This window comes from Schistosoma mansoni, chromosome 1, assembly GCF_000237925.1.
Source record: "Schistosoma mansoni strain Puerto Rico chromosome 1, complete genome".
Classification (NCBI taxonomy): domain Eukaryota; kingdom Metazoa; phylum Platyhelminthes; class Trematoda; order Strigeidida; family Schistosomatidae; genus Schistosoma; species Schistosoma mansoni.
In genome coordinates, this window is record NC_031495.1 from 52,145,060 (window position 1) to 52,170,152 (window position 25,093).

Consider the following 25,093-nt stretch of genomic DNA (forward strand, 5'->3'; position numbering starts at 1 on the left):
TGTAATCAAGTGTGAAATTTTTTTGTATTTTTTACTCTTATATTCGATATATATATACATAGGTGTGAACCATTTACACCCTTGTATACGGATTCATTAGTTACTATCCAATATGTTTCTTTTTTTGTAATTTACATTTTAACCTAAAAATTTTTTTGTTGTTGTTGCGAAATTTACATGATTGATGAAAGTGATCTATGGACAAAACTATTGACCTTAGATTATTTTTGTTTGTTTTTTCATGGTTCAATGATATGCAGCAAAAAGACAGTAGTTAACATGGTTTTATCCTTAAAATTCACAATATCAAAGTATATGCTCACTATTCAGAGCAAAACAGAAAGAAAAAGGTAATGTATACGTGAATGGAAACAACAGGATGTTATGAATTTCAAGTTTCCGGTAGTTTGTTATTCAGGAACGAGTCTAAGGGAGTGGGGTGGGGTGATGCTTTTTGTTAGATTAAGAGCTACGTTATTTAGTGTCACATTTAGAGATATTATCATCAAACTATTCGGAAATCTATAAGCAAAGATCAATAGTGGCTAGCAGTGGAATCTAGGACACGCATTCCTTCCTATTTGGGACTCGTCAGCTGGATATATCTGCATCACAGAATTGATATTCACCTAAAATGATTAATCATTACGTTTTAAACAATACTTGAATGAATTTAAACTTCACTCCATCGCACAAACAAGTGGCTATCAGGACTCAGTGGCCGAGTGAATAACGCGATGGCGTTTGAAGCGAGGGTACTGGGTTCGAGTCTCAGAGTGAACATCAACTCTGAGATGCAGGTACATCCAGCTGACGAGTCCCGAACAGGACGAAACGCGCGTCCTGGATTCCACTGCTAGCCACTATCCATCTCTGCTTACCAGTGTTTATAATGGTTTTATGATCATAAATATAATAAAACAAATAAGTTACTTAAAGCTATTTAACAAAGCATGTTTTAAAATTACTAATGACGACACGGCTTCTAATTCTTCAGTGAACAGATCAATTGTGAAAATCTCATCAACAGTGTATCTAAGATAAAATCTAGTTTTTGAATGATTTGATAAAAGTAGCAATAAGAGTTAATTAGATCCAATTTTAGTATCGTTGATCTTCCTATTTCAGTGAAGCAGACTTCACCAGCTGACATAGATAAACACATCTGAATCTTCTTAGGGGCGAATCGGTGTAATTTTTTTAACTTTCAGTAAACCTTCCATCAGTTTAATTCGACATATCGGAAAATATTATTTCCAAATGCTCAAATTTATCACAAAAAAATGTCGATGGTCAAGCGAAAGTTTTTGCTTAAAAAGTTGTTTAACAGCCTAGGAAATTCACAAATGTTCATAGATATTCACTATTTGTTTCCGACTATTGAGTATAGAATTATTGTAGTATATATTAAAAAGGATTACAAGAAGGTAATGATTCTTATAAGCATATTAAGTATATGTTGTACTCAGTGTCTATGAACTGTAAGTTTTGTTCAACATTATTTCTCATTACTTTGACATGGACAAAGTAAGAACTACCGAACAACAACATTACGCTTTATGATTCAGTTAACAAGAAAACATTTTAAATTAACTGTTATATCAATTTCAGTTAAACTTGAAGTAGTATTTTCTATGATTTGACACATTTACACAAAAACGTATTTGATAAATATCATGATTCTGAAAAGAAAACGAATATTCATAAAATTTATTTTCTGGATGTTGGGAATTAAGAATTATTACTAATGTAATGAACGAAGACTTCGTGGGGAAAAGCGACTCACTGTTTTATACAGAAAACAGTGCCTTTGTAAAATATGAAAATCATACATCATTTGCATATCTTCTTTCAGTTGTTCTCCACATACTTCATCATCCTTTCGATCATGATGTTATTCTGATCGCTCGTCGTTTACCTTTCTCTTATTTTTATTTCAGTGTTCTGCTGATAAGCATTCTACTTCCAATTCCTGCTAAATACTACTAATGTCTGTTTGCATAAGTAGTGCACACCATGCCTATAGCGAGTAAATTAAAGTAAGAAATTCTTTATTTAAAATATTTATGGTTGAGTAGTCCAGTTGCTTGATATTTTATAAGTTATGGCTTAAAACAAAAGCCAGTGAAGAACTTACTGTAGTTCTGTATCATATTCTTTATCAACAATAATATACACCTAAAAGTTGAAAAAATCAATTTCTATTGATTTTTTACGAGAAGTAAATCTTTACTATCCCTTAACCTATTGTTATCATTTTCCAAGTTCTACCTCATCATATCGATGTCAACTTTTTCTTCTTAGAGCATTTCGCTTAGTCCTTGTGTAGCAGCTTTTACAGTCCTTGTTCATACAACACAATTCGATTGTCAGAGAATGAGAATGCACAAATACAAATCGATTATTTACTAGCTGTTTCTAGAAGAACTTACGTATCTTATGTAAAATGATTTCATTAAAAAATCAATCATGTTTTCGTGCCAATAAAAGATGGTTTAATGGAGTAGTGGCTTACTGCTTTTTCATTTTGAATTTGCATTATTTTCAAATCCATCAGACGATCTTTTTCTTTTTCAACTTCTCGTCGTTTTCTTAATTCCTCATTAGCTACATTAAGCTCAATTCTCATTTTTTCTTGAATTTTCCTTTTCTTCTCTCTATTAGCAATTTCTTTCATATTCTCTTCAGCTATTCGTTGTGTCGCTAAAATATTCTCCTGTTCGGTTCGTTCTAATTCCATCAGACGATCTTGCTTATTTTCCTCGATTTGTTCTAAAACTCTACAAGCTCCAAGAATTTCCTAAGAAAATCCGATAATAATAATAATAATAATGGATTTCATAGAATTATCGAAAACCATTTTAATTTGCTTCCACCTATGACTGTATGATAACGTTCCTGATATCAGGATTCGCCGAAATTCTAAAATTTTATTTTACTAAAAAACAGTCTTATAGTGAAAAAATAAATCATATAAAATCCATATATCGTTTGGAGTAAACTAATGCAACTCATAAGATTCCAAACAAATTAGAGTCAAAGAATAAACCAACTGTTCGAAATTTTTATGTTAAAACTCGGGTGTTACCTATTGATCATGAAATCGTAGGAAAGATTTTTTGTTCAGAAGGGAAAACTCATTAGTGTTGATATATTTGAAGTGAAAAGTTCACCCATTAAGCTGTCATTATCTTCACATATGTAATCATAAGTACAAACTTTCAAAAAAATGTGCGCACTTTGATATTTCGTAGAATATTCTTCTGAAAACGTGAGAAATAATAAACTGCTATTCATAGTTTTATTATAGTTGTCTAATCAGGCGTTTAAAGGGCTTGCTTTAGGTCTCTTAAGTGGTGTCAAGTCGTTAAAGGAATTCAACAAGACAGCCCAAACCACGGTTCTGTATTGGGTGACAATCGTTAGCATGTAACATCTGTGACCAAGAATTAACTGAAATTTCGATGGAATCCATATACGTGTCACTTAGTATCAGAATCAGTGAAGTTACCACGGAGAGAATAACTCTCCTTCAAATAACAGGTACATCCTGCTGAGGACTGCCGATTAGCATGAAACTTAGGTTTGGGGTTTCCTATCCACTGGTCTGATCATTCATGTATAGAAACAGTTCATTTGATATTGGATAGCTTAAAACACGCGTAAAGTTAAACGAAAGAGCTTGATAAGTAAATATGTCTAGATGAACATGATGTTGGTTGTTACTTAGTGACTAATCAGTGTACATAACTGAACAATTCGGACGTCACTTAACAGCTTATTATTTTATTCAAGTTTATTATTTGGATAGCTGAGGTTTTTGAAAATTTGCTCTCCTCGTTTTGAGTATAATCTCAACGAATTATTTTGATGACTTTTTTATTTTGCTCTTCAAATTTGTATCAGATACTATTGGGCTCATGCCACTAGCAACTTAAAAACATCAAACTAAATAAAATAAAATAAACAGTTGTATAAGGAAATAACTCTTCTCGTGTATCAAAATTAATGTCCAATAATACCACTGAAAACGCTACAGTGAATTATAGACTAAGTAATCAGTTATTTACATGACCTCAGAATACACTCACGAGTAAGTTGTGAACATGATGCTTTTGGTGTTTTTTTGGAAGTTTCGAGGGTTTTTTAAAGAACTGTAAATTTCTCGTTATTATTCATGCACACAATTATTTATGTAAGATATGTTCTTCCACTAAACATTTGGGCGAATTTGTGATTGCATTATTATAACTTTAACCATGTCTTAACTGTATTTATTCTGACGATTAATCTCACAATTCGTATTTAATATACAAACTTATCTAAGTTAATATTGAATATTAGTCGACTCGGCACTAACATCTTAATTTTATTTGACAAACAATCGTAAATTCATATGCTATAATTTTGAACGATGTATTTTTCTAAAGCCTGACCACTATTTGAATTAGTAATTGCAAAAGCCAAAGATGATATTACAAAGAATAATACTCGTTCATATATTAGTGTTTCCATCGTTAATCTGACATAAAACGGGGTGATATTTTGGTGTAGTTCCAGGTTTGTGTTTGAGAAAATGTAATGTTTTTACAACCTACATATATTTCATTGCATTTCTAGGTAAGCGAAGTAATCAACTAATTTAGCGATTGTTTTTTGTATTTTGCTTCAGTCTGTTAGTATAAGGTGAGAAAAGTGAGATATGAAACTTGGATCCTCACTCTTTATTGAATCAGTTTTTTAAAATAGATATTTGTCAAACGGTTGTTTCATAATATTTCCATATACTTCTAACGGTAGCATATCTTTCCATTTATCGATTGTTGCTACGCTATTTATCGTTCATAAATTTCAGTCAATTATAAACCTTTTGCTCAGATTTGAATTAAAAATGCCCTGGTTATGCGTATGCTAGGGTTCACTAGACGTGTTGAGTTTTAGCCAAACGTTTTACTCACAGTCACTTGAGTTATAAAACTATGATTTTACAGTATCCTGACCAGGGTTCTACGTAAGAGTGGATTTACATACCACAACACTGAAACGTAGTTAGCGACTCAGAGGAGAACATAACAACGGTTATTAGAGAAAAATAACCATACAATACCAGACAAAGTTTACCAATCATGTTTTTCAAGTAACATGCTGATTTAAAATCATGTCATGAAACTCTGTCTTTACTAAAACGATCAGTGATGGCTTTATCAATTATTAAGCTAATAGCTTGTTTCACATTACTTTATGATATGTCGCTTTGTTAATTATATGAATATCTGAGATATTGAAAAAGGCTGTGGATTATATCCACATCAAGAACAAGTCAGCTAGATCGTTGTAAATCATTCAAAGGACTGGGTTTTTAAAGAACGGAATAATATTGATAATGGTTATTTTAATCAGTCAGCCTACAAGAAGAATTTCCAAGTCAATCAATAATAGAATTCAAATAAAGCTGCTACCTGATGTTTGCGCTTTTTTTCTATCTCTTCCTGTATGTGTATAGCGTTTTGTCTTTCTAACTCCATCATATTATCTAAACGTAGTTCTTCTTCAGCCATTTCCTTCTTAATTAAACTTTTTTCTAGAATTTGTTCATCTCTTATTGCTTGTATTTTGGCATTCAATATCCATTCGTTTAATGCCTTTATTTCATCTTCTTGATCTTGTCGTTGTTCCAAAGCTTTTTGTAACAAACTTTCTGCTTGTTTCTTTGCTTCTTCTTCTAAATCTGTAAGCCGTTCATTGCGCACACGATTTAAATCATATTCACGCATTTTCTGTTTACGTTGCTCTACTGCTTCCTACGAAAAAATAGTGAGGATCAATGAACACTAAACTTATTCCATGTACTAAAGATTAGATAAAAAACTTACACCATTTGACATCCGAAACGTCAATTTTCTGTAGGGATTCCCAATACAGTTACTAGACGTAAATTGAAAATGTTATATTTACTTCGAATCTATAAGGATCATATCCGTTTGCTCCTAGGTTTTTTGCTCTTTGAAAAGCATTCTGTCGATCGGAGTACGTTGCACAAGTTTTGTGACTATATTCTAAAGCAGATAAAGATCACTCTATAAGGTTGCATCCTCGAATATCACATAGGCATACAAGTACATTCATGTGAAGGAAATTTGCTAGGTTTATATCAGTATTTTTATCTTAAACGTTATCACTTCACTTTTGAAGATTTTTAAGCGTCTGTTCTAATACTAGGTACGCATGATTATGTTGTTTTTCAGTGGTCATGTGAAGAATAAAAATTATTTAAAAAATTACATGACCTCACATGAGATACTTGCAACAGTACGTAGTTGGAAACTATACAACAATTCAACAAATAAGCGAAACTAGGTAACAAAGGCCAATAATTTTGTAAGTAATCAGATATTTCTGAATAATCATCGAATGATAGAAATTTGTTAACTATCCATGGCCGCTCATGTTGGACAATATTTCCAAGCTGCAAACTCGAATCTTCAAGGTGATATGTAACTGTATTGTATTTCACCAATGAAATGGTTTGCGAATTTCCAAAATAAGATCACTTCAAAGGTCAAAAAGCATGACTGGAACATTATTTTTACTCAAATGATTGTAGTTTTAACATATGTATTTTTTATTCACTGTGATATGAAGCGGACACAGCTTTTAATATCTTTGTAAAGTTTTCTTTGCTCGTAAAATGGCTTTAGACCGTTACAGTGAGCGGATCCCGTATCAGATTATTAGTTTTGTTTAGAGATATACGTCATATATGCAAACAGACGAAGAAAACTGTAGCAGTAAATAAATCTCAAAACTAAAGTCCTTTGGGTTCTCAAAACTGATGCTAACCTCAGAAGTTTTACAGGACACACCTCGGCTGAAGCTGCTTCGTCACGCATTCGGACCAGACTACGGGTGAGTGCTCCGTGCTACTCATCCTTTGCAATGATTAGCTGGCTTAGCTCAGACACTCCTCACACACATCAACAACCTTTCTAGATATATATTTTGACCTATTCATTCCCGACTTTTGATTTAACTAGGTTGGTATCCTTTGATTGTAAAGGTGTTGTGGACAAAGGCGTTGTCGAACCCTTAATATTTTAGGCCATTTTATCACTTTTACAGGCAAAATGAGTTCTTCTGCAAAGTGACTTTTGTATGCTCAGGTAACACTAAAAACGTTTACTTATCAATTGTGCAGGAAGTAAACAACACTTTGTGCATTCTTATTTATTATTAGTATGTTTTAAGGAAGTCTGAAGTAGCATATTTTCAGTTTTCCAATTTGGCATCAGTCAACTTCAAGTTTAATACACCGATTTTCAATGCATATTTACAAATAGGATTCTTACCAGAATTGTTTTCTGTTCAGATTTCTCTTGATCATTAACAAATCGTTCCTCTTCATCTGTCAACAATTTAGCTTTTTGTAAAAGTTCTTTATATTTTTCTGGTGGTATGACTATTCTTTTCTTGTCAATGTAATCTGAAGGTATTCTGTGAAGCAAGATGAATCACGGAATTCCTTACATAAGACTACGAACTAAATCAGACGTGAGATGCCTTATTTTTCTTCTCTGCTGATTTTCTTTTTCAGGCCCACACTCTTCCCGTAATAAACCTGGTCTAAATAGTTTTTGCCTTGTAATAATGATGTCGGGGTCTTTCGAAATACTATTATCCTGCTCCGTTAAACGGCACTACTGAAATTAAGCATGTTTCGAATTTATTTACCTGTCGTTCTTTCAAATACATCGGCATTCCAAATAAATCTTCATCAACATTGGAATGTCTACTTATTGTACGATATGATAGCGTTTTGGACCGTTTAGAATGCAATGAATTGGAAGAGTGAAAGCTCTGGCTACGTGTCCCAGCACTTATGAAGCTGCTTGCTGGCTAGAATTAAAATAGAATAAAACTTAGGAAACTTTAATTTCATACCATCGTCAGTTTCAGGTGTTGTTATGGTAATTAAAACATTTGAAACGGAAAAACAAAAGTTTTTCCATGTCTGCATTCACATTTTGTCAACCAAATACATGCACAAAGTAACAAATAGTAATATGTTAAGTTTGATTTTTTTTATATATTTTATCAGGTTTCATATGACTGAAGAGGGTATGTACAACCATATCATGTGAAACAAAATCAAATTAATTCCTCGAAGTAAAGGTTGTATGAGAAAGATTTTCCTAAATGTAGTTCATAATCTTGATAGTGATCATTATTAATCTATTAAGTTGTTCTGAAAAACTTCACAGATATTGTTGGTATGATACTTGAAAACAAGCGACTGTAGCGGTATATCTCTGAAATAAATAGTTATGTAAGTCTTTTGAGTTTGTAAGCCTGCCCTTATGAGATTTTTGATCCATATTCATTGAAGAAGACAGAGGATTTACTAATTCTCCTGAACGTCGGAGTGACGTTCTGTAAACGGATTGAGCTGCAGTGTACCCAGTGCTAGCTTACACTGTATTGCGAATAACGTGTAACACGAGTGGAAGGGCATTGGTCCGCTGTAAAACGTCTGCAGCTGACATTGGAGCTTTCAACTGATGATGAAATTGTTTTACCAAGCCGTTTGCTAGTGGATGGTAGGCGGTCGTTTGGAAAACTCTAGATCCGAACTCGCCCCCACGGTCTGTAGTGATAGAAGGAGAGCAGCCGAAATTTTCTGCCCATCGTTCGACGAGGGTGCGAGCCCTTGTTTCAGCAGTAATGTCTTTGGTGGGTTCTGCTTCTTGCCATTGTGTGAAACGGTCTAAAAATGTTAAGAGGTAAGAGTATCCATTTGAATCTGGTATGAGTCCCATTGAATGTAGATGAACATGGTTGAAACGAGCATGGAGAGTTTTGAAAGAGCCTAAGGGACATTCGTTGTGTCTAATCACCATAGGTTTCTGGCAGCCTACACAGGAGATTGCCAACTCCCTCACGTCCTTAATTATACTAGGTCAACAAATTCGTTCAACTATGAGCTTGATGGATGCTCAAACACCTGGATGGGAAAGCTCTTGCAAGTATTTAAGATGTTCTGGCACGATTGAAAGATCTTTACCTGTAGATGCGTCAGTTATTAAAGTTCCCTTACCTGTTTCCTTCTGTTTGATAAGTAGTTAAAATGTTGTGCTGAAGATCAGAATTATCATTTCGAAGCTGGACGAGCTTAGACGGGTGAAATAGGTTGTACGAGAGAAGACATCTCTAACTACGCTGTTTGCCGCAGAAATGTGTCTTATGTCTGAAGTCAACCGGAAAATGTAGTCCAGTTGTCGTGACCTTCGAGAAGAGTGCTTGTCTGTAGGTGTTCTTAGAGGGGAGGGAAGAGGTTTGCGATCGGTAAACAGAGGTTTATGATTAGTAAAAAAAAGTGAATTCTCAGCCTTCAAAAAGGTGTTGGAAGTGTCGCGCAGCACAATACATGGCTATGGGCTTTCTGTTGTAAGTGTCATACGGTTTCAAGAAGGATCATAAAGGTTATTATGTGTCGTTTACACATTGTTGTAACACTTTCGATTGCCGAGTCGGATGCGTCTTCTGGGATAATAATGAGTAGCTTGGTGTCCTGGAGTGTGAGCATGGTTGTTATAGTGATAAATTCCCGGACTAAGGAAAACGCTTTTTCCTTGTCGTCGTCCGAATCGATAATTTTCACACTTCCACAAAGTTACTCTGTTAAAAGACGCATTGGAGATGCTCAATTCTGTATGAACCGTCAATACAGACTTTCCAGGCCGTTGAACACACGTAATTGTTTGTTTGCTTCTGAATAGTTCAGAATGGCCTCGACTTTGCTTTCCAGGAGGGTGGATGCCTTGAGCATCAATAGTATATCCGAGAAAATCCAGAAAGTCGGGGCGGACTCGATATTTCTGAATGTATGCAGTAATGTCAAGCTTTTTCAGTCGTTCGAATACAAAGTTCAGACGCTATAAGTGGGATCCTCTCTCCGGGCATAAAATCGAGCGGTCATCAGTATATCCATGTACGAAGTTGTGACCTCGAAAGACGTCATAGACGGATCTCTGTAATGTTTGGGCAGCAGTCCTTAAGCCGAAAAGCATGCACGAAAATTCGTAGAGCCCGGAACAGGTTATGTTGGCTGTTTAGGGAATGCCGTTAGCAGCCATAGGAATTTGGTTTTAAATGCTTTAACCTGGTCGATTTCTACAAAACAGTCGTACCTTCTAAGGTAGCTATCGATTAGTGAATGTGAAGGAACAGATAACAATCATTAATGGTTTTTGTATTCAATCACCGACACTCACCAGTTGGACGCCAATCATTGCTGTTGTTCTAGGGAACATTTTTCGCCACGTTGATGAAGTACAGCAGACAACTATGTTTGCCAGCTACGGTTGCCTCTAACTCCTACCTGTTGAGAATTTTGTCGAAACGCTTTTTGGCGTCGGGCAGTTCGGGAATGGGGAAACTTCATGGTTTTGCATAATTTCTAGAAGGCGTGCCATATTAATTATGGTACCACCACCGATAACATTTATCTATCTCTCGTGGTTAAGAAACAGATCTTCGTCCTGTCGAGCTTCTGTGAAGAGTTTGTGAACGTAGCAAAAAGCCTAAAACGATGAACTTTGGAAGAATGGTAAGGTTTCTGGATCACGTAAACGACTACTGCACGTAGGACACAACATAACATTTTGTTTTATCCCAAGATTCCTTGTATTATTGTGTCTAAAGGACTCAAAAGCAAACAATTTTTCATTAAAATGCCCGTATACATGTGTAATTTTTTCCCAAAAGATTTAATGTGAGAAGACTGCTTATCATCTATTACACAAAATTATTTCCTCTTGTCCGTTTTGTGTCCTCACTCATGTAATAGTGTATCTCTACATGTACTTATAATTTAATTTTTTCATTTCACAAGACGTCTGGAAATGAGGAAAACTTTATATTAGTGAAAGATGACCAGATTCTGTTGAACATAGCAGTACATAGTATGAGTGTTAAACATAGACAAGGTTGTTGAGTTTAAACTTCAAGCTGATCACGTCTTAGGTTAGTCACTTCGTCACCAGGAAAGGAGTGGGCTGTGGAGTCAAATAAATCTCAAAAATCCATAGTTCTGCAAATCTTCAATACTGGTGCTGACCTCATTAGTTTAACTGGACACATCTAGCTGAAGGAGCTTGGTTACGCATCATCACGAGATCACAAATGTGTACGCCGTGATAGTCATCTCTTACAATCTTAAGCCAGCCTAGATTAAGAGCTTCCCTATGTATCGACAACCCTTCAAATATATCTTCGAACCTCTTCACTTCTAACTTCTGGTTTGAATAGTTTGGCGTACTTTGATTATAAAAGGTGTTATGGGTATAGGAACTGTCAAACTCCTGATATTTGAAACCATTTAAATGCTCTCCTTTTCACTTTTAGCAAGTGAGTCTAACTTTAGAGTACCATTTGACTGTGGTAGTCGAATTCTGATGCAGTCGACTTGATAAATAAATTCTATAGTATAACATTTATCTATCTCCACTAACGTTAAAAGTTGTTGTTTTCTGAACTGTTCCAGACATCGAACATGAGATGTTTTGTTAACTTCACTAACATAAGATGTTAATTGTTTATAATTTACTTGCTGTTATGAGACAGTCCGTAAGTTTTATCCATAGCCTACTCCAAACAATTTTTATTTTCTACTGTTTCCAGTTGTTCAACTTATATTTGGTCTGGAAAACTTGTTGAAACTGAACATAGTGAAAGTTCAGCAGAGAATTTTGACGGAAATTCATTTCTCAATATGCTGCCGCGGCATGAGTAGGACAACGTTAGGGAGTAACGACGTTCGACATTCAGTCGGATTATGAAGATCATCGGGACACTATTCACCAAAATTTTCGTAAATGACGAAGGTCATCAGATACCCTAACTTGTAACTTGTTTCTACACTCTGACTTATTAATAACTGTTGGCTGATATACAGACAAGTACTACAGAGGGACAATATTTATTCACCTGCAACCGCGATTTGACAAGATAAATGCCAACATTTGTAATGATGAAGGATTAACTGTAGTGCCGTCCATTGTTAACACTGGGGCTCATCAGAAGTGTAGTTTCCATTATCAGTTGCAGGCTCAAATGCACGGTTACTACAGAGTTTTCCCTAGTTTCGATACTACCATTTATACAAGTGATTGAAATCAAACAATGTGTTTGAATCATCGGTTTATACGATTATATTTGCAAACCAGCGAGTGAAATATAGGCTGAGACATCAACATAATGCATAATGTGACTCCTCCATAAACTGGGCCTCAATAAGTAAAAAATATGTGATCTAGTAATTTGAATATGTTTGTCTGCTAAATTAGCTTAATATGTTGAGAGTAAAAATGGAAAACATTTTTTTAGTCATAGAAGAGTTTGTCCTGTGTCCCGTTCAGTTTAGTGTACTTAAACATGACCACTACCTCGATGACTTAATCAGATTTAGTTCACTTAGCATTTGACCTAATTGTTGAATAGTTGTTGACAACTAAGAGAGTGATTGCTTGTGTATGATGAGATATTGATTTCCGATGTTCCTTGCATTTTTACGCACCAAACGTACTCCTTTATAACAGAACACAAGCATCTTCGAGTATCCGAATTGATGAGGATTCGCTAAACCACCTTTTGTTTAGTCACAACACGTGAATTTCCATAGCATCTCAGTTTAGGTTTAATATGACATGAAAGCATGGGTTTTGACTCATTTGTATTCTTCAGTCTATGAAGTACTATGCTTTAGTGTTGTTGGGTCACTAAGTATTATCAATATATTAGAAAAGTACGAGAAACAACTGTAGAATGAACGAACAAAAATATATTTATGTATGTATGTATGAGTGAATGTATGTATGTATAACGAATAAAAAGAAATACAATCACCTAGTGTTAGATCCATTTTGAAAGTGAAAATCCCTCCATGCATACATTTGTGATTTCTTCCTTGTGTTTTCTTTATTTGTATATATTGTTAACTTTTTGATGCTAATTAAGTCTGTAACGTTTAATTTTCTTGGTTTTCTTATCGTTTTTATTGAGTCTCTATGTTCCTTACTGAACTGTATTTAGTTTGTTTTAATTATTATTCTGACGGCTGCCATACTGACTGCTCGCTCTTTGATTGTGCGGTTTGATTTTGACTGGGATCGTGCATTTTTGGTTGTAATTTGGAGCACTTTCTCAGATATTGAAACGATTTGTGTTATAAAACAGCCGCTCAAACGAAATGATACTTGATCTATCCAGAAGGGATAGAATAACACTCACCTTTTGGTGTTTTCGGTAATTTTCATATATTTCTTACCACTTTGCTATTCATTGTAATTTAGATTGAATGTTTTGGTATCAATTGTCGGTTGAATAACTGGGTGGTAATATTTGTTTAGGTAAATTTGTACATTTGTATATATGATGAAATTTAGAACCGTTATTACTCCAAAACACCTTGTTCTGATTTCGATTGAAACGAGTTACTAAACCTTTACTATAGTTATTCAACCACATCCAGACCTATTGGAATTTAGGTTTGGATCTTACACCTAGTCTTTTTCTAATACTGGTGTAAGTTTGGCTTACCAGTCAGTGTATACTATACATATCAGCTTAGGGTAATTCTGATTTCAAGATGTCCGACTCCAAGTCCTTTTGAAAATAAAAGAAGAGGCACAGTATGCTGAATTTTGTGTTGATGATAGGTGATGTGGGAAGTCCAAAATGGTTATCTGTGGCATAGAAATAGTTCCTCGTTAGGTAGTTCAGGGATCCTATTTTGATATTCGACAGGGTGCTTCTATTTCATTCCACTATAATCTTCCATCACCTGTCCCTTACAAACTTCACCGTTCCTCTATTCTTGATGTTATTATAATTACTCTACGTTTACTTTTCTATCGTCTTCAATTCTGTCTTCTAAATCATCTGCTGCCAGGCATTCCACTAGTGAGTGATGTTACATTCTAATTAAATCTCCGAACGTTCTATTTACATTGGGGATTTCCTTACTACAACATGACTCAGAAATTTTTTCGTCAAAAACCATCAAGCTGCAAACAAATATTTCCAGTCGTGGAAAAGCATCTCAATGAACACCTACATGATCCAAATCTAGCAGGTACCATTGTTACCATTGATGTTTATGTTTTGCATTAGTAATTTAGACTTCAAACCAGCCACTTTATAAGGCGGTCTGAAAACCCTCCTCAAATTGCGTATACTTAAAGTGTAATATCCAAGGAAGGACTGAACGCAGTGTGTCTAAATAAATAACTGTCATTGTTTGGTTGCTTATCTGTTTTTGTATGAATGGGTGTTTTGTGTCTGACGAAGTCAGTTATCAATGTGTGTGTTTTACGTCGATAATTGCTGTGTACTGATTACCACTCATGGTTAAACTTAACATGGCCTACCACCTAGTAGTATCAAGACAATGGGGTTAGTTTGATTGCCGTGGAGAGCAAACATGACGTGGTTGTACAACGTTGATTGATGTGCGTTGGTTGTACTTGACCTACACGAAAATTAGTAAGTTGTTTGGCATTCAGTGACAGGTGCGCCGGTTGATTTGGATAAGACAAGATTAAATGTCTGTGACCGATAGTACTAAACATGGAGTAGTGTAAGGTAGAAGACTTTTCTGTCTTGTTCTCATATTTTAGAAACTGATATATACTCTTGAAACGTTACCAAATTTAGGAAAATTCCATTGTATTTTTATGCACATATTGCGTTCATATATAAAAAAACATAACAGGAAGAATTATGGTGCCCATAATAAAATTCTATTTTGTTAGCTGCTTGACTACAGAACTTCGATGGTCTCCAAATGGATATAAATTAAGTCACACCTTGGTAAAAATTAATTTACTAAAGCTTACCTGACCATAGTGGAATGATAAAAAGTTGGTGATTCTGTTTTTGAAATCACGAAATTGCCCAACATATTGTATTCTGGTCTGATTTTAAAGTTTATTTGCATTCGTATCCACTGAGTACTTTTGAAAATATTCCTACTGACATACCACTTTTTTTATTGTTTGTTGCTTCGTATTCTTTAGACAAGAGAGATTTTGTGTTCATTTGGTGTTTCCTACTCATGGTTCATAGTAATACTGTTAAATCAACCAGTGCCAATATGGCTTCTGTAGTCATGGACGTTATATTTTGACAGCGCTTTCTTGATCACGCGTCCTTTATTTCGGCTGAAATTAAACGCGAAGTTAATGATTTTAAACGTATAAGTAAAACTAGTAACTGGCAAATGCGGATGACGTATACTCATCACATCCATCAGCTAAGTAAATAATAGTGAGTATTAGAAGTATTTATGTGTTATGCAGTGTTAAGAGACCTTCGGAAAACCTCGACCTTATTAAAATCCGTGAGAATATGTTGTGTTTTAAGGATGTGGATCGAAGTATACTGGTAGTGAGTCAATGCTCTGAGCTACTTTACAAAGTGACAAGTGAACTTTATAGGCTTTCAAAATTGGGCACTATCATTTTTGTCATGCAAGTTTCGTGATATGTGATCCGAATGGAGAGAAGGAAAACGCACTTTCTTCAGTATGACGACCATCAATAGTAAATAATGTAGTCGGATATGTGAAGAATAGTTCTCGCGGAAAAGTTCCTGGAAGTAACATTCACAATATGATGTCCGGGACCGCTAAAAGTTAGTATTGAAAAAATTAATCAGCTTACTGTTATCAGTGTGAATCATTCGATTTTAAACGTCAGAATGAACCGTTAAGTGGGTTTTATTCAGACGACACTGTTGTGACCAGACTTTGTCTAGCAACTGCATGGCCTAGCGAATTGAATAGAAAGTATTCTGAATTGTTATACACTAACTCAATATATTATGCTAATAGGAGGAATAATAAAAGTTACTTCACAAACACTTTTGTTGGTATACTTTATTCATACTAGTCCCGAAAAACTAAAGTAAAATAAGCGTTTCGGTAGTTCAGGCTTCACTAAAATATTGGTTCATTTTAATTAGAATTTGCAAACGGACATTTTTCTCGAACAAGGTCAATGTAAAAATATATTTTAGTTTCTTCAATGAAGTAAACATCGCGTAATTTGTGAAGAATTACCAAACGTTTCCTGCATTATTGAGCATGTGTTGACAATAGAAGCCGTTTTAGGTTTTCAGTGGTGAACTTGACATTCGACGTGATCTCATAAACAGTTTGCGTTTTGAGAAATATAAACTTTGGTTAAGTTATACGTCATCAGATCTCATCAGGTCTGAAATTCACTTAGGTGAACGATATGCATACGATTGAAGTCGAAAATTACGCATTTACGACTCCACTTTAATTATAATTCAGTTGCCTCAAATTATCAGAAGTTTTGATGGTAATCTAGGGTTATTGTGGTTGCAGACCGTAAAAACGCAATCACCTTCATCTGAGACTTTACATCATCCGTCAATTCGATCAACATTCTGAGAATTAGGTCGACAGTGAAGTGGTGTAACTTATCTCATATTTGATGATAAACTAGGTTACCAGAAGTAGTCCACTTCAACCATCACCTGCAAACAAACTTTGAAAACAGCAAATTCTCACGCAGAAACTAGATAATGGTTGTTATTCATCAAGAAACCATCTCTCTGGTCATACTGTTATTCGACCGTTTATTTCAGCAATTTAACAGAAAAGGTTTTAACAGGTTGTTTGACTGAAAAAATAAGTTTTGGTGAGTAAACAAACGTCACTGCTTATTTCTTACAATTTTGAACAACACCAAGACAAACTCCAAATTCACAGAGACATTAGGGGCTTACTTGTAACACATACCCCAAATGAACTGGTACCTCAAACTTTAAGGCATTATGTTATTGCGCCTCATTTATTTAATGCCATTGAGATTGTTATCAAAAGTTGAATTAAGTGTAAACTATCTACAGCCTTCGTGAATTTTCACTTTCTTGCTTTTATTCAACAAATTGGCACTTTTTCAGATGGTCAACGAGATATCGTCCAAAATCATATGGAGCAAAGCAAAGTCAACTCAAAGTATCTTTCAAACAGTGAAGGGAGTCCTCAATACAACATTGAGAACATGATACTATCTATTAAGAATAATGAACAGTTCAGCGAAGTGGCCAAAGAATTTCGACATGAAATTATTGTCGCTATGGAGAATTTATTGATGAGTAAATGGCAATCACTAAACACTCCAACTTCTTCTGTATATAAGAAGTAAGCGTTGAGTTATATTATAGTTTGCCTAAATGGACTGTGTTTCGAACCATACAGGTACTGTTTTGTTTAACAGAAACGAAGTTGTCCATATTCATATGAAGTTATTTATTGTCCTCCAAAGTTAATTACAGGCAATACTGAATTGTAGACTTTCATAATCCTACCACACCTTTGTGGTTATTGCTAGTGTTTAAGAGGGCATTCCGTTATTGAAATGGTGAAACCTTATCACATAAGCGTTTACAATTCAATTATTGTCATAACGGTTTCCACAAACCTTTAACGTGACACATGATTTGCATTTGGATAGTTTCGATGATAAGAAGTATACAACTTAGTGCGCTAACTATGAATTTCTGAAATAGTACACTTTACAGCATGTAGAACTAGGTGAGCACATATGAACGTATTTTATTTGGAATTCATAGTCGGCAGGGATTGCCATTGAAGATACGACTAGTATCCTGATTTTACAACCTGCTACCAGTAGCACCTTCTATATACGGAGCTTTCCCCAACTAATCGAAATCAGAAGTCAGATGCGAAGAGGTAGGAAAGATATATTTGATACGTTATCAATATATCGCGAAGCGTTTATTCTAAGCTGACTAGTGTACGTAGGAGTAAAATAACCTGAGAAATCCGATAAGAAGTTGGTTCAATAGAGTTTTCTGTCTTTCAGTGATTCTGAGTTTCATTTGATACACTTAAATTCACTGTGTTGATTCAATTATTTTTGAATACGGGCCCACCAGCTTTCTCGACAAATATCAAGTGAAATATAAATTTGTCTTGGCTGAAGTTTAGTTCCAGAGTTAAGCAAGGCTAACAAGGCTTCATCTGATTCTGAATTGGGATATGAGTCTATACTGACTGTATCAACAATAAAGTCATGGCTTGAATCAAGGAGGGTATATAGTTGCTTCTGAATATGGACACTACCTTCCGAAAACATGAACAAGGATACATGATCGTTAGGTACACCCAACTCAATAAGATTCAAATTACATGGTTTATGATTACTAGTGACAATACGAACAGCAGCTCCACAGACAGGCTTGATGTTACCCGTCTTACCATACCTAAAGGATTGGGTTTGACAAAATACACATGAATTACGTGAATGTAATTTATTACATGATGTGCGTTTACCAAATCTGTGCTCACTTGTGTATTCTGCTTTGTAACTGCTCAGTGAATTGTAATTTACATGACGTTGAGTACTCATTGGATTGGGATAACTAAGTAATGTAGTAGAATTATGGATATCCTGAATGTCGATCTCATACACTGCCTCATAAATAATACACTCAGTTCCAGCATCTTGAAAGGAACATTTCGGTATTTACATAAGGTCTCTTTACAGACTTGGTGTGATAATCCATGAAATCAATCGATCACGCAGCTGGACATGAAGTTGGTCTCCAAAATTACACTCAGTAGCTTGTTTCTGAAGTCCGAGGATAAATTCTCTCACCTAATGAGTGAACTACCGAATCACTTTTAAGAAATTTTGCCCCTTCACGGCGTTTGACATTATCACACTTTTCGTGATTTAGTTGTAGTTCTTTGAGAGTTGCATAGGGAAATGAAATAGACTTATCTGAGAATGCCAAAGCTTTTAGTAAGCTTCATGTTTTTCCTCAGATGAATGTAAAAATATGTGCCACAATTTTATCATCCTTAATATTTTTAATCGTCATACTCCAGACTTCGAACCTTTCCACGTAGCTTTCGAAGACTTCATAACTTGAACGTATGTCCAACTGTTCAATCATAAGCTCCATCACGACGCCAATATGACAATTAGAGGTATTTGAATCACTGAACTAACTAGGGATTCTCGAAATAGTGCAATTTACAGCATACAGAACTAGGTGAGCACATATGAACGTATTTTATTTGGAATTCATAGTCGGCGGGGAATCAAGTGCAAAGAAATCATTAGTTCGTACAAACACCACAAAAAGTGAAATATCATAATGCATATAAATATATCTCTGGCTTAAAGTTTTGTTTTGTCCGTGACAAACATTTTTGAAATCTTGATTGAAATACTTAAATTCGACAAATTTAGAGGAATGTTTTTTTATTAGAATCTCTATTTTCACGTTTGCCTATTTCTATTTGAAATGATATTTCATCTCCTCCAGTTCACGAATTTAAATTCACACGATTGCTTGTAAAGATTTTTGTGAAAACTTATTGTTTTTTCTCTACATTTGAGCTTTTTGTGTTCAAGAGCAGTCTAAAATTAAACTTATTTTAACTGCTATTTATCGTGTCTCTATATCAAGAAGACAGATTGACAACAAGGTTCTGGAATCTCCTTAAAACTTTCTGGTGACAAAACATGCATAATATTGGGTACACTAATGAAAAAGTTCAAGTTAAAATATATACGTATGTCCTGAGCACACTTATACAAATTGAAAAATTACCACCCTCAGTCATTTCTAACCTACTGATAATAATGAGTAAAAGGGTGTCAAACACATTTGATTCACTCATCAGAATTTACCAGCTAAGTTATCGAATCAGTATCTTGATTCACCTTTTATTGAAACTGAGTATTTTTGCCAAGAAAGTTATACATCCCAAGGAACACATTGTCATAATGTATACGACAATTATTTGATATCTCCTTAGTTTTAATATTCAATTTCAGTGTTGTGATAAACTGATGATCATTTTCGAGTGTCACAAACAAATATTTTCTAATTTTACGGTATTTGGCAGAAGTTTCTTAAACTACGTTTTGAAATTAGTTTTCACAAAATAAAAATATAACAAAAAATGCTTCGGAACTGTAAGCACTAAAGTTCCATTTTGTTCAAAGTGTTCACGTTTATGCTGGATTACTGAGCAAAAACATCGCTTTTTTCGTCTTGTAACCGGTGTCTTATGGTGAAGTCTTCTAGCTTTGTCTTTCCCTAAATTTGATAACATTTCGATAAAAAGTAACAACTTTCAATACAATACGTAAATATTATGCGAGAGCTATGCCTTAAATATATTATTAAAACACTAATGTTTAAATTCACTTTATTTTATTAAAATAGTCTGTAATGTTTGAGTCAATGTATCTAGATTTAAGTGTATTTTAAGAATATTTCACAATAAATATGGTGGAAGACGTCTTTTGTTATACACCTGGACTTAAGTTCACATGAGGGGCTAATCGCGTAATATTCCAAATTAAAACGTTTTCCATTATTTTTATGAATAAATTATACATTTATCGCTTTTTGATTTTAGTTTCTGTGACAAAGTAACCTTGGTTGATAATGAAAAATATCTGCCAGCATTTACACTTTCTGAAACAAAGTTCTCATTGACATGGGATAGCAAGAGTTCGATAACTCAGCTTTTGGAAAATAATCCTGTGACCCCAAGAGAAAAACTTGAACTTTATCCTCCAGCTGATGGAATTTCACGGGTTGATGTAGGTAGGTAAATATCTGGATTTTTTTCTTTCTTTAGTGAAAATCCCCCCTAGAATACTTTGAGCAGTTCATTTTTCTGAGCTATTAAAGGTTCAAAGGCAACAGTTTATGACATATTACATTATAGACAATGAATCGTTTAAATTGATAAAGGGGTTATATTCGGTATGTTATTGCTTACGACAAATTAGCCTAGTTTATGTTGAGAAAGCCCAGGTGTTTAAAAACGTGGTTAAAGATATCTACTTCTGTCAAAAAAATGAATCCAGATCAATTTCGAATTCTCTACTCTTTAGCATCTATTTGTTCAATTTTTAAGATCTTTTAGGAGCAGCGTACACTAATCAGTTCAATATCTCTTCTATAATAATGTTTCAGAAATCAGAAAAGAACGATATAAGGGTACCACAGGACGACTTATGGGAACGGTGCCTCAAATTCCGCCACCATCGTCTATTCAGAAGAATTTGCACTGGACTAAAGAAAAATATACTTCAGAGGAAAACGTAGTTGATGATTGCCGTGAACAAATTATCCATTTCATAAACTCTAATCCAATAACAATAATATCAGGACCTCCTGGAATTGGAAAAACTACTTATTTGCCTCAGGTATTCTATAATTTTCTTTGGAGTGGACATTTAAAAGTTTTAGTGAAGCTATTCCAAATATAGTTGTAAGCTTATTTGGCTAATACAGTAATTGCATTTATTTGGTGAACAACATGTACTATTCCAGATTAATGAAGATAATTTTTCTCTACATTTTCTTAAACTGATTTCAAATTATACATCGAAATGTTAGTAGTAATGTCATTGAATGTCGTCCTTTATCCAAAATGAACTTTATCGGCCGGCTGATAATGGGCCGTTGATTAGGAAGAATTAATATTGAATTGAATTTTATCGTGCTACAACTAGTCACAGCGATTTAGCTTTCTTGTTTCTTATGCGGATAAATAAAATATATCTAAAGCTTTCTGAAAATTCATGCTTTCCTTGAGAATACGTTCTATTTTATGTGGGATACACTGCGAAATTTTGTTACCAGATCACTTAGGTTTAACGATTTCTGTGTCAATGCAGTTTATGCTCTAACAGAGTGAGAAAGCTCATGTTATTCCGAACAAAATGATTTATCACAACTAAATACATATAAGTATATCATCAACTGATTGTCAAACGTTTGTGTGCAGATACCACTGGAGGATTTTTCTTACTAAAAACGAATGGTTGGTTTTTTTACCGTCTATCATCGACAAAAAGATTTGATAAAATATTGATAGGATCTTCGGGGAATAAACCATTAGCGATGTCCTGAAAACTTTATTTTTTAGATTTTAGTGGATGAGTGCTACATGCAAGGTCATCGTTGTCGTATAATATGCTCCCAACCATATCGTCTGTATGCCCATATAAATGCTGATCGTTTATCACAAATACGAGGAGAAACAACTGGTCAAACAGTCGGGTATCAAATTCGACTGGAATCTAAGTAAGTTTATTAAACATTAAATCATTTCATCTCTTATTCACAGTAATAAATATTTCACCATTGCTCAAAACTGCTGAAAAATACTCGACTAAAAATGTTCATCATGAGGACTGATTAACGAATTGAATAAAAACTGGTCTCACTATACAAGCCAATAATATTTACCAATGATCTACGACTTGTACCATTTATTTTCATAATAACATAAATTTGAATATCTACATGTATTTAAATTTGATTATTAACTTGACAGATCATTTGTGTTTCAAACAACTCACGAATTTGTTACATGGTACAACAAACTCTATGTTCGGAAAAATGAACGTATTTAAAACAATAACTATACCGAATGATTGATTAAAATATCGTTTATCAGCAAACGAATATCAAGATTTACTGTATTATTTATCAATAAATGAAGGTTTACAGTATTTTAAAGTTAAATACTAAAATAAATTTCCACTTTGATACAAAATTCACTAACAACTTTCAAATTAAAGCCATTTGAATAATCAATTAGTCTTTCAGTGAAAAATAAACTTGACCACTGAGCATCGATTACAACTCAATAGCTGTTAAGTAGATGAACGTAATTTTGTTTGCCCCATTTTTAGAGTTTCCTCGTTACTATTGGATAAAGAGTGGTAACAATGAAAAAGAACTTACCGTAATAGGTAGGAAGTATATAATGATGATAAGGTGACAGGTGTAGCAGTGAATATTAGCATGATATCATGTTTAACACTTTCAGCAGAATATGTTTTCAGTGAATGTGAAATTGACTAATACGGGATGCATGACGTCATCATTTTATATTAATTTGTTTGGTACTTAATAGAACTTTGAAATGGGAACCTATATAAAAAACATATGATTGTATTCTCTATTTTTACCAATAACGTTTTAATATAGGGTTTCTCCTAAAACTTTGTTGACGTTTTGTACACATGGAGTATTACTGAGGACAATATGTGCAGATCCAAGAATTATGGCTGGTACCACACATATCATAGTGGATGAAATAGAAGATGACGAAATACCAGAAAACTTACATTTAACAAAATTGCAAAACACTGAAGCTAAACTAATGATGACTACAGTCAGTAATGGTGATACAGATAAATCATGGTGTGCTGATAATCCAGATGTAGGCTATGGGATTTTATTGGCAATTATACCTTCTCTTTTGAATCAGTATCAACATTTAAAAGTGATTCTCATTATTAACTCTCGTATATCTACGTACGAGTTTTGTCACGAAAACATACTTAATGAGATGAAGAATTCAATCAATTCAGTAAACGCTCCAAGCTCTGTTCCGATGACCTACTGTGAAGTAAGTGTAAACTTAAGTAGTGCCTACGTTGTTTCTGAAACCATACTTTGACCATATTTTTATTTTACGTTTGCCTCGTCGTATTACCGACTGAAAGTATTATATCTTATATTCTAATTGAATTTTCCACCATTTGTTTAGATAATATTCAATAACGCATTTCACAATCAAAAATAATAACAACTTTCTTCTCTAATAGATATTTATTGGACGGGTCTTGCGAGTTATACTACGGTCTAATAGTTATATCTTAAGGACCAAGTGAGGTCGTGAGTTTACACAGCTGGGTTTAGAAATAAGATAAAATAGTTGTCACTCCCCAGATGGTTGAAATGAAAATTACCTTGAATATAAACAAAGTCCCCATACAAACATACTTTAAAAAAATATATTGATACATAAGTATAGTAATAAGACCTGAAAAAGTGTTGGATTGTTAAGTACACGAGTCTGCCCAAATCACCTCAGATTTTTATCAGCCGCGAAACTAGGTTTATAATCGAAAATAAAATGAACAGATTGTGTTAAAAAGGTTATTAAGTTCAAATCCATTTACTAACCATAGATATTGCCTATATCACTCGATCGATGCCACCAATTGAGCTTTATTCAAACCTTTCTATATTCATATTAATTTAGAAATTGAGATATTTCGTTACCAAGACATCGTAGTATTTACATGTAACTGTGGAATTTAAGTCAAATCAAGGAAAGAAGAATCCCTTAGTTGAATTTTATTTCATTCTATTAGAACAGCTAAAACATGACGGAAAAATAAAAATTGTTTGTAAATAAGGTTAGACTGAAAAGTATGTTGATGAAATGAATAATAGATTGGTGGTAGTTTATTAAACAAGAACCTTTCATTCTGACATGCTGAACTGGTTGGTCTCCTTTATAATATGAATTCTGTATATATCTAGTTCACAAGATCGATAAACACATGCTCATTTTCACAATTAGTTACCAATTAGGATCTTCCTGAAGTATCATATATATCATGGCATACACTTTAGGAGACTATTAAATAAATTTATCAGGTGTCAGTATGTTAATTTTATCATGGTAGATAGTAGATCTACTCTTTAACTGGTTGTTAATTGATTTTGGTAGTGAGAATATTTTTTATGAAATAATGACCCATCAACATCTATTCAATTAGAATAGAACAACGTGCTATAACTAAATAAAATAATGTTTGGAATGATCAACGAATATTCATCTACTGCTAAATAATTCATTTTATTTGACATACAGGTTCATAATAATGCCGCACAATACAAATATGAGATTTCATCTATAAATTTTAAAGGTCAAATACAACAACCAAAGTTCAATTTAATAAATAATGGCTTCGACGAACTCAGTTCAGTTTCATCACATTCAACAGATAATAATCTTTCTCCTGCTTTTACAGCGAAGGTTACACCACCGATCGCAAATATACGGAATAATATATCATCTGAAAATGTAGTCTATAAACCATTACAGGGTTTTAGTAAATACTATAATGGAGCGCCAATAATTAGTAGTAAGTTTTTGTGAATGGATCTAATTTCTACTTATTATTATAACGTTTAAGTACCT

At 34.0% G+C, this 25,093-nt stretch overlaps 2 protein-coding genes across 2 annotated transcripts in view; one reads left to right on the forward strand and one right to left on the reverse strand.

The window, feature by feature from the left end:
- Positions 1 to 12,053, reverse strand: part of Smp_172140 (hypothetical protein) — a gene marked incomplete at both ends in the record, with an annotated part of 17,578 nt that extends 5,525 nt beyond the window's left edge. Inside the window, 4 exons of the mRNA XM_018794806.1 lie at positions 2,516 to 2,800; positions 5,460 to 5,801; positions 7,347 to 7,491; positions 11,983 to 12,053. Of these exons, the coding sequence (XP_018649182.1) occupies positions 2,516 to 2,800; positions 5,460 to 5,801; positions 7,347 to 7,491; positions 11,983 to 12,053 (843 nt within the window). The remainder of the gene's footprint in view (positions 1 to 2,515; positions 2,801 to 5,459; positions 5,802 to 7,346; positions 7,492 to 11,982) is intronic.
- A 5,034-nt stretch (positions 12,054 to 17,087) lies between these two features.
- Smp_172150 (putative atp-dependent RNA helicase) overlaps positions 17,088 to 25,093 on the forward strand; it is a gene marked incomplete at its 5' end in the record, with an annotated part of 38,608 nt that continues 30,602 nt past the window's right edge. The window contains 5 exons of the mRNA XM_018794807.1: positions 17,088 to 17,227; positions 21,062 to 21,287; positions 22,013 to 22,170; positions 23,083 to 23,506; positions 24,764 to 25,037. Coding sequence (XP_018649183.1) covers positions 17,088 to 17,227; positions 21,062 to 21,287; positions 22,013 to 22,170; positions 23,083 to 23,506; positions 24,764 to 25,037 — 1,222 coding nt within the window. The remainder of the gene's footprint in view (positions 17,228 to 21,061; positions 21,288 to 22,012; positions 22,171 to 23,082; positions 23,507 to 24,763; positions 25,038 to 25,093) is intronic.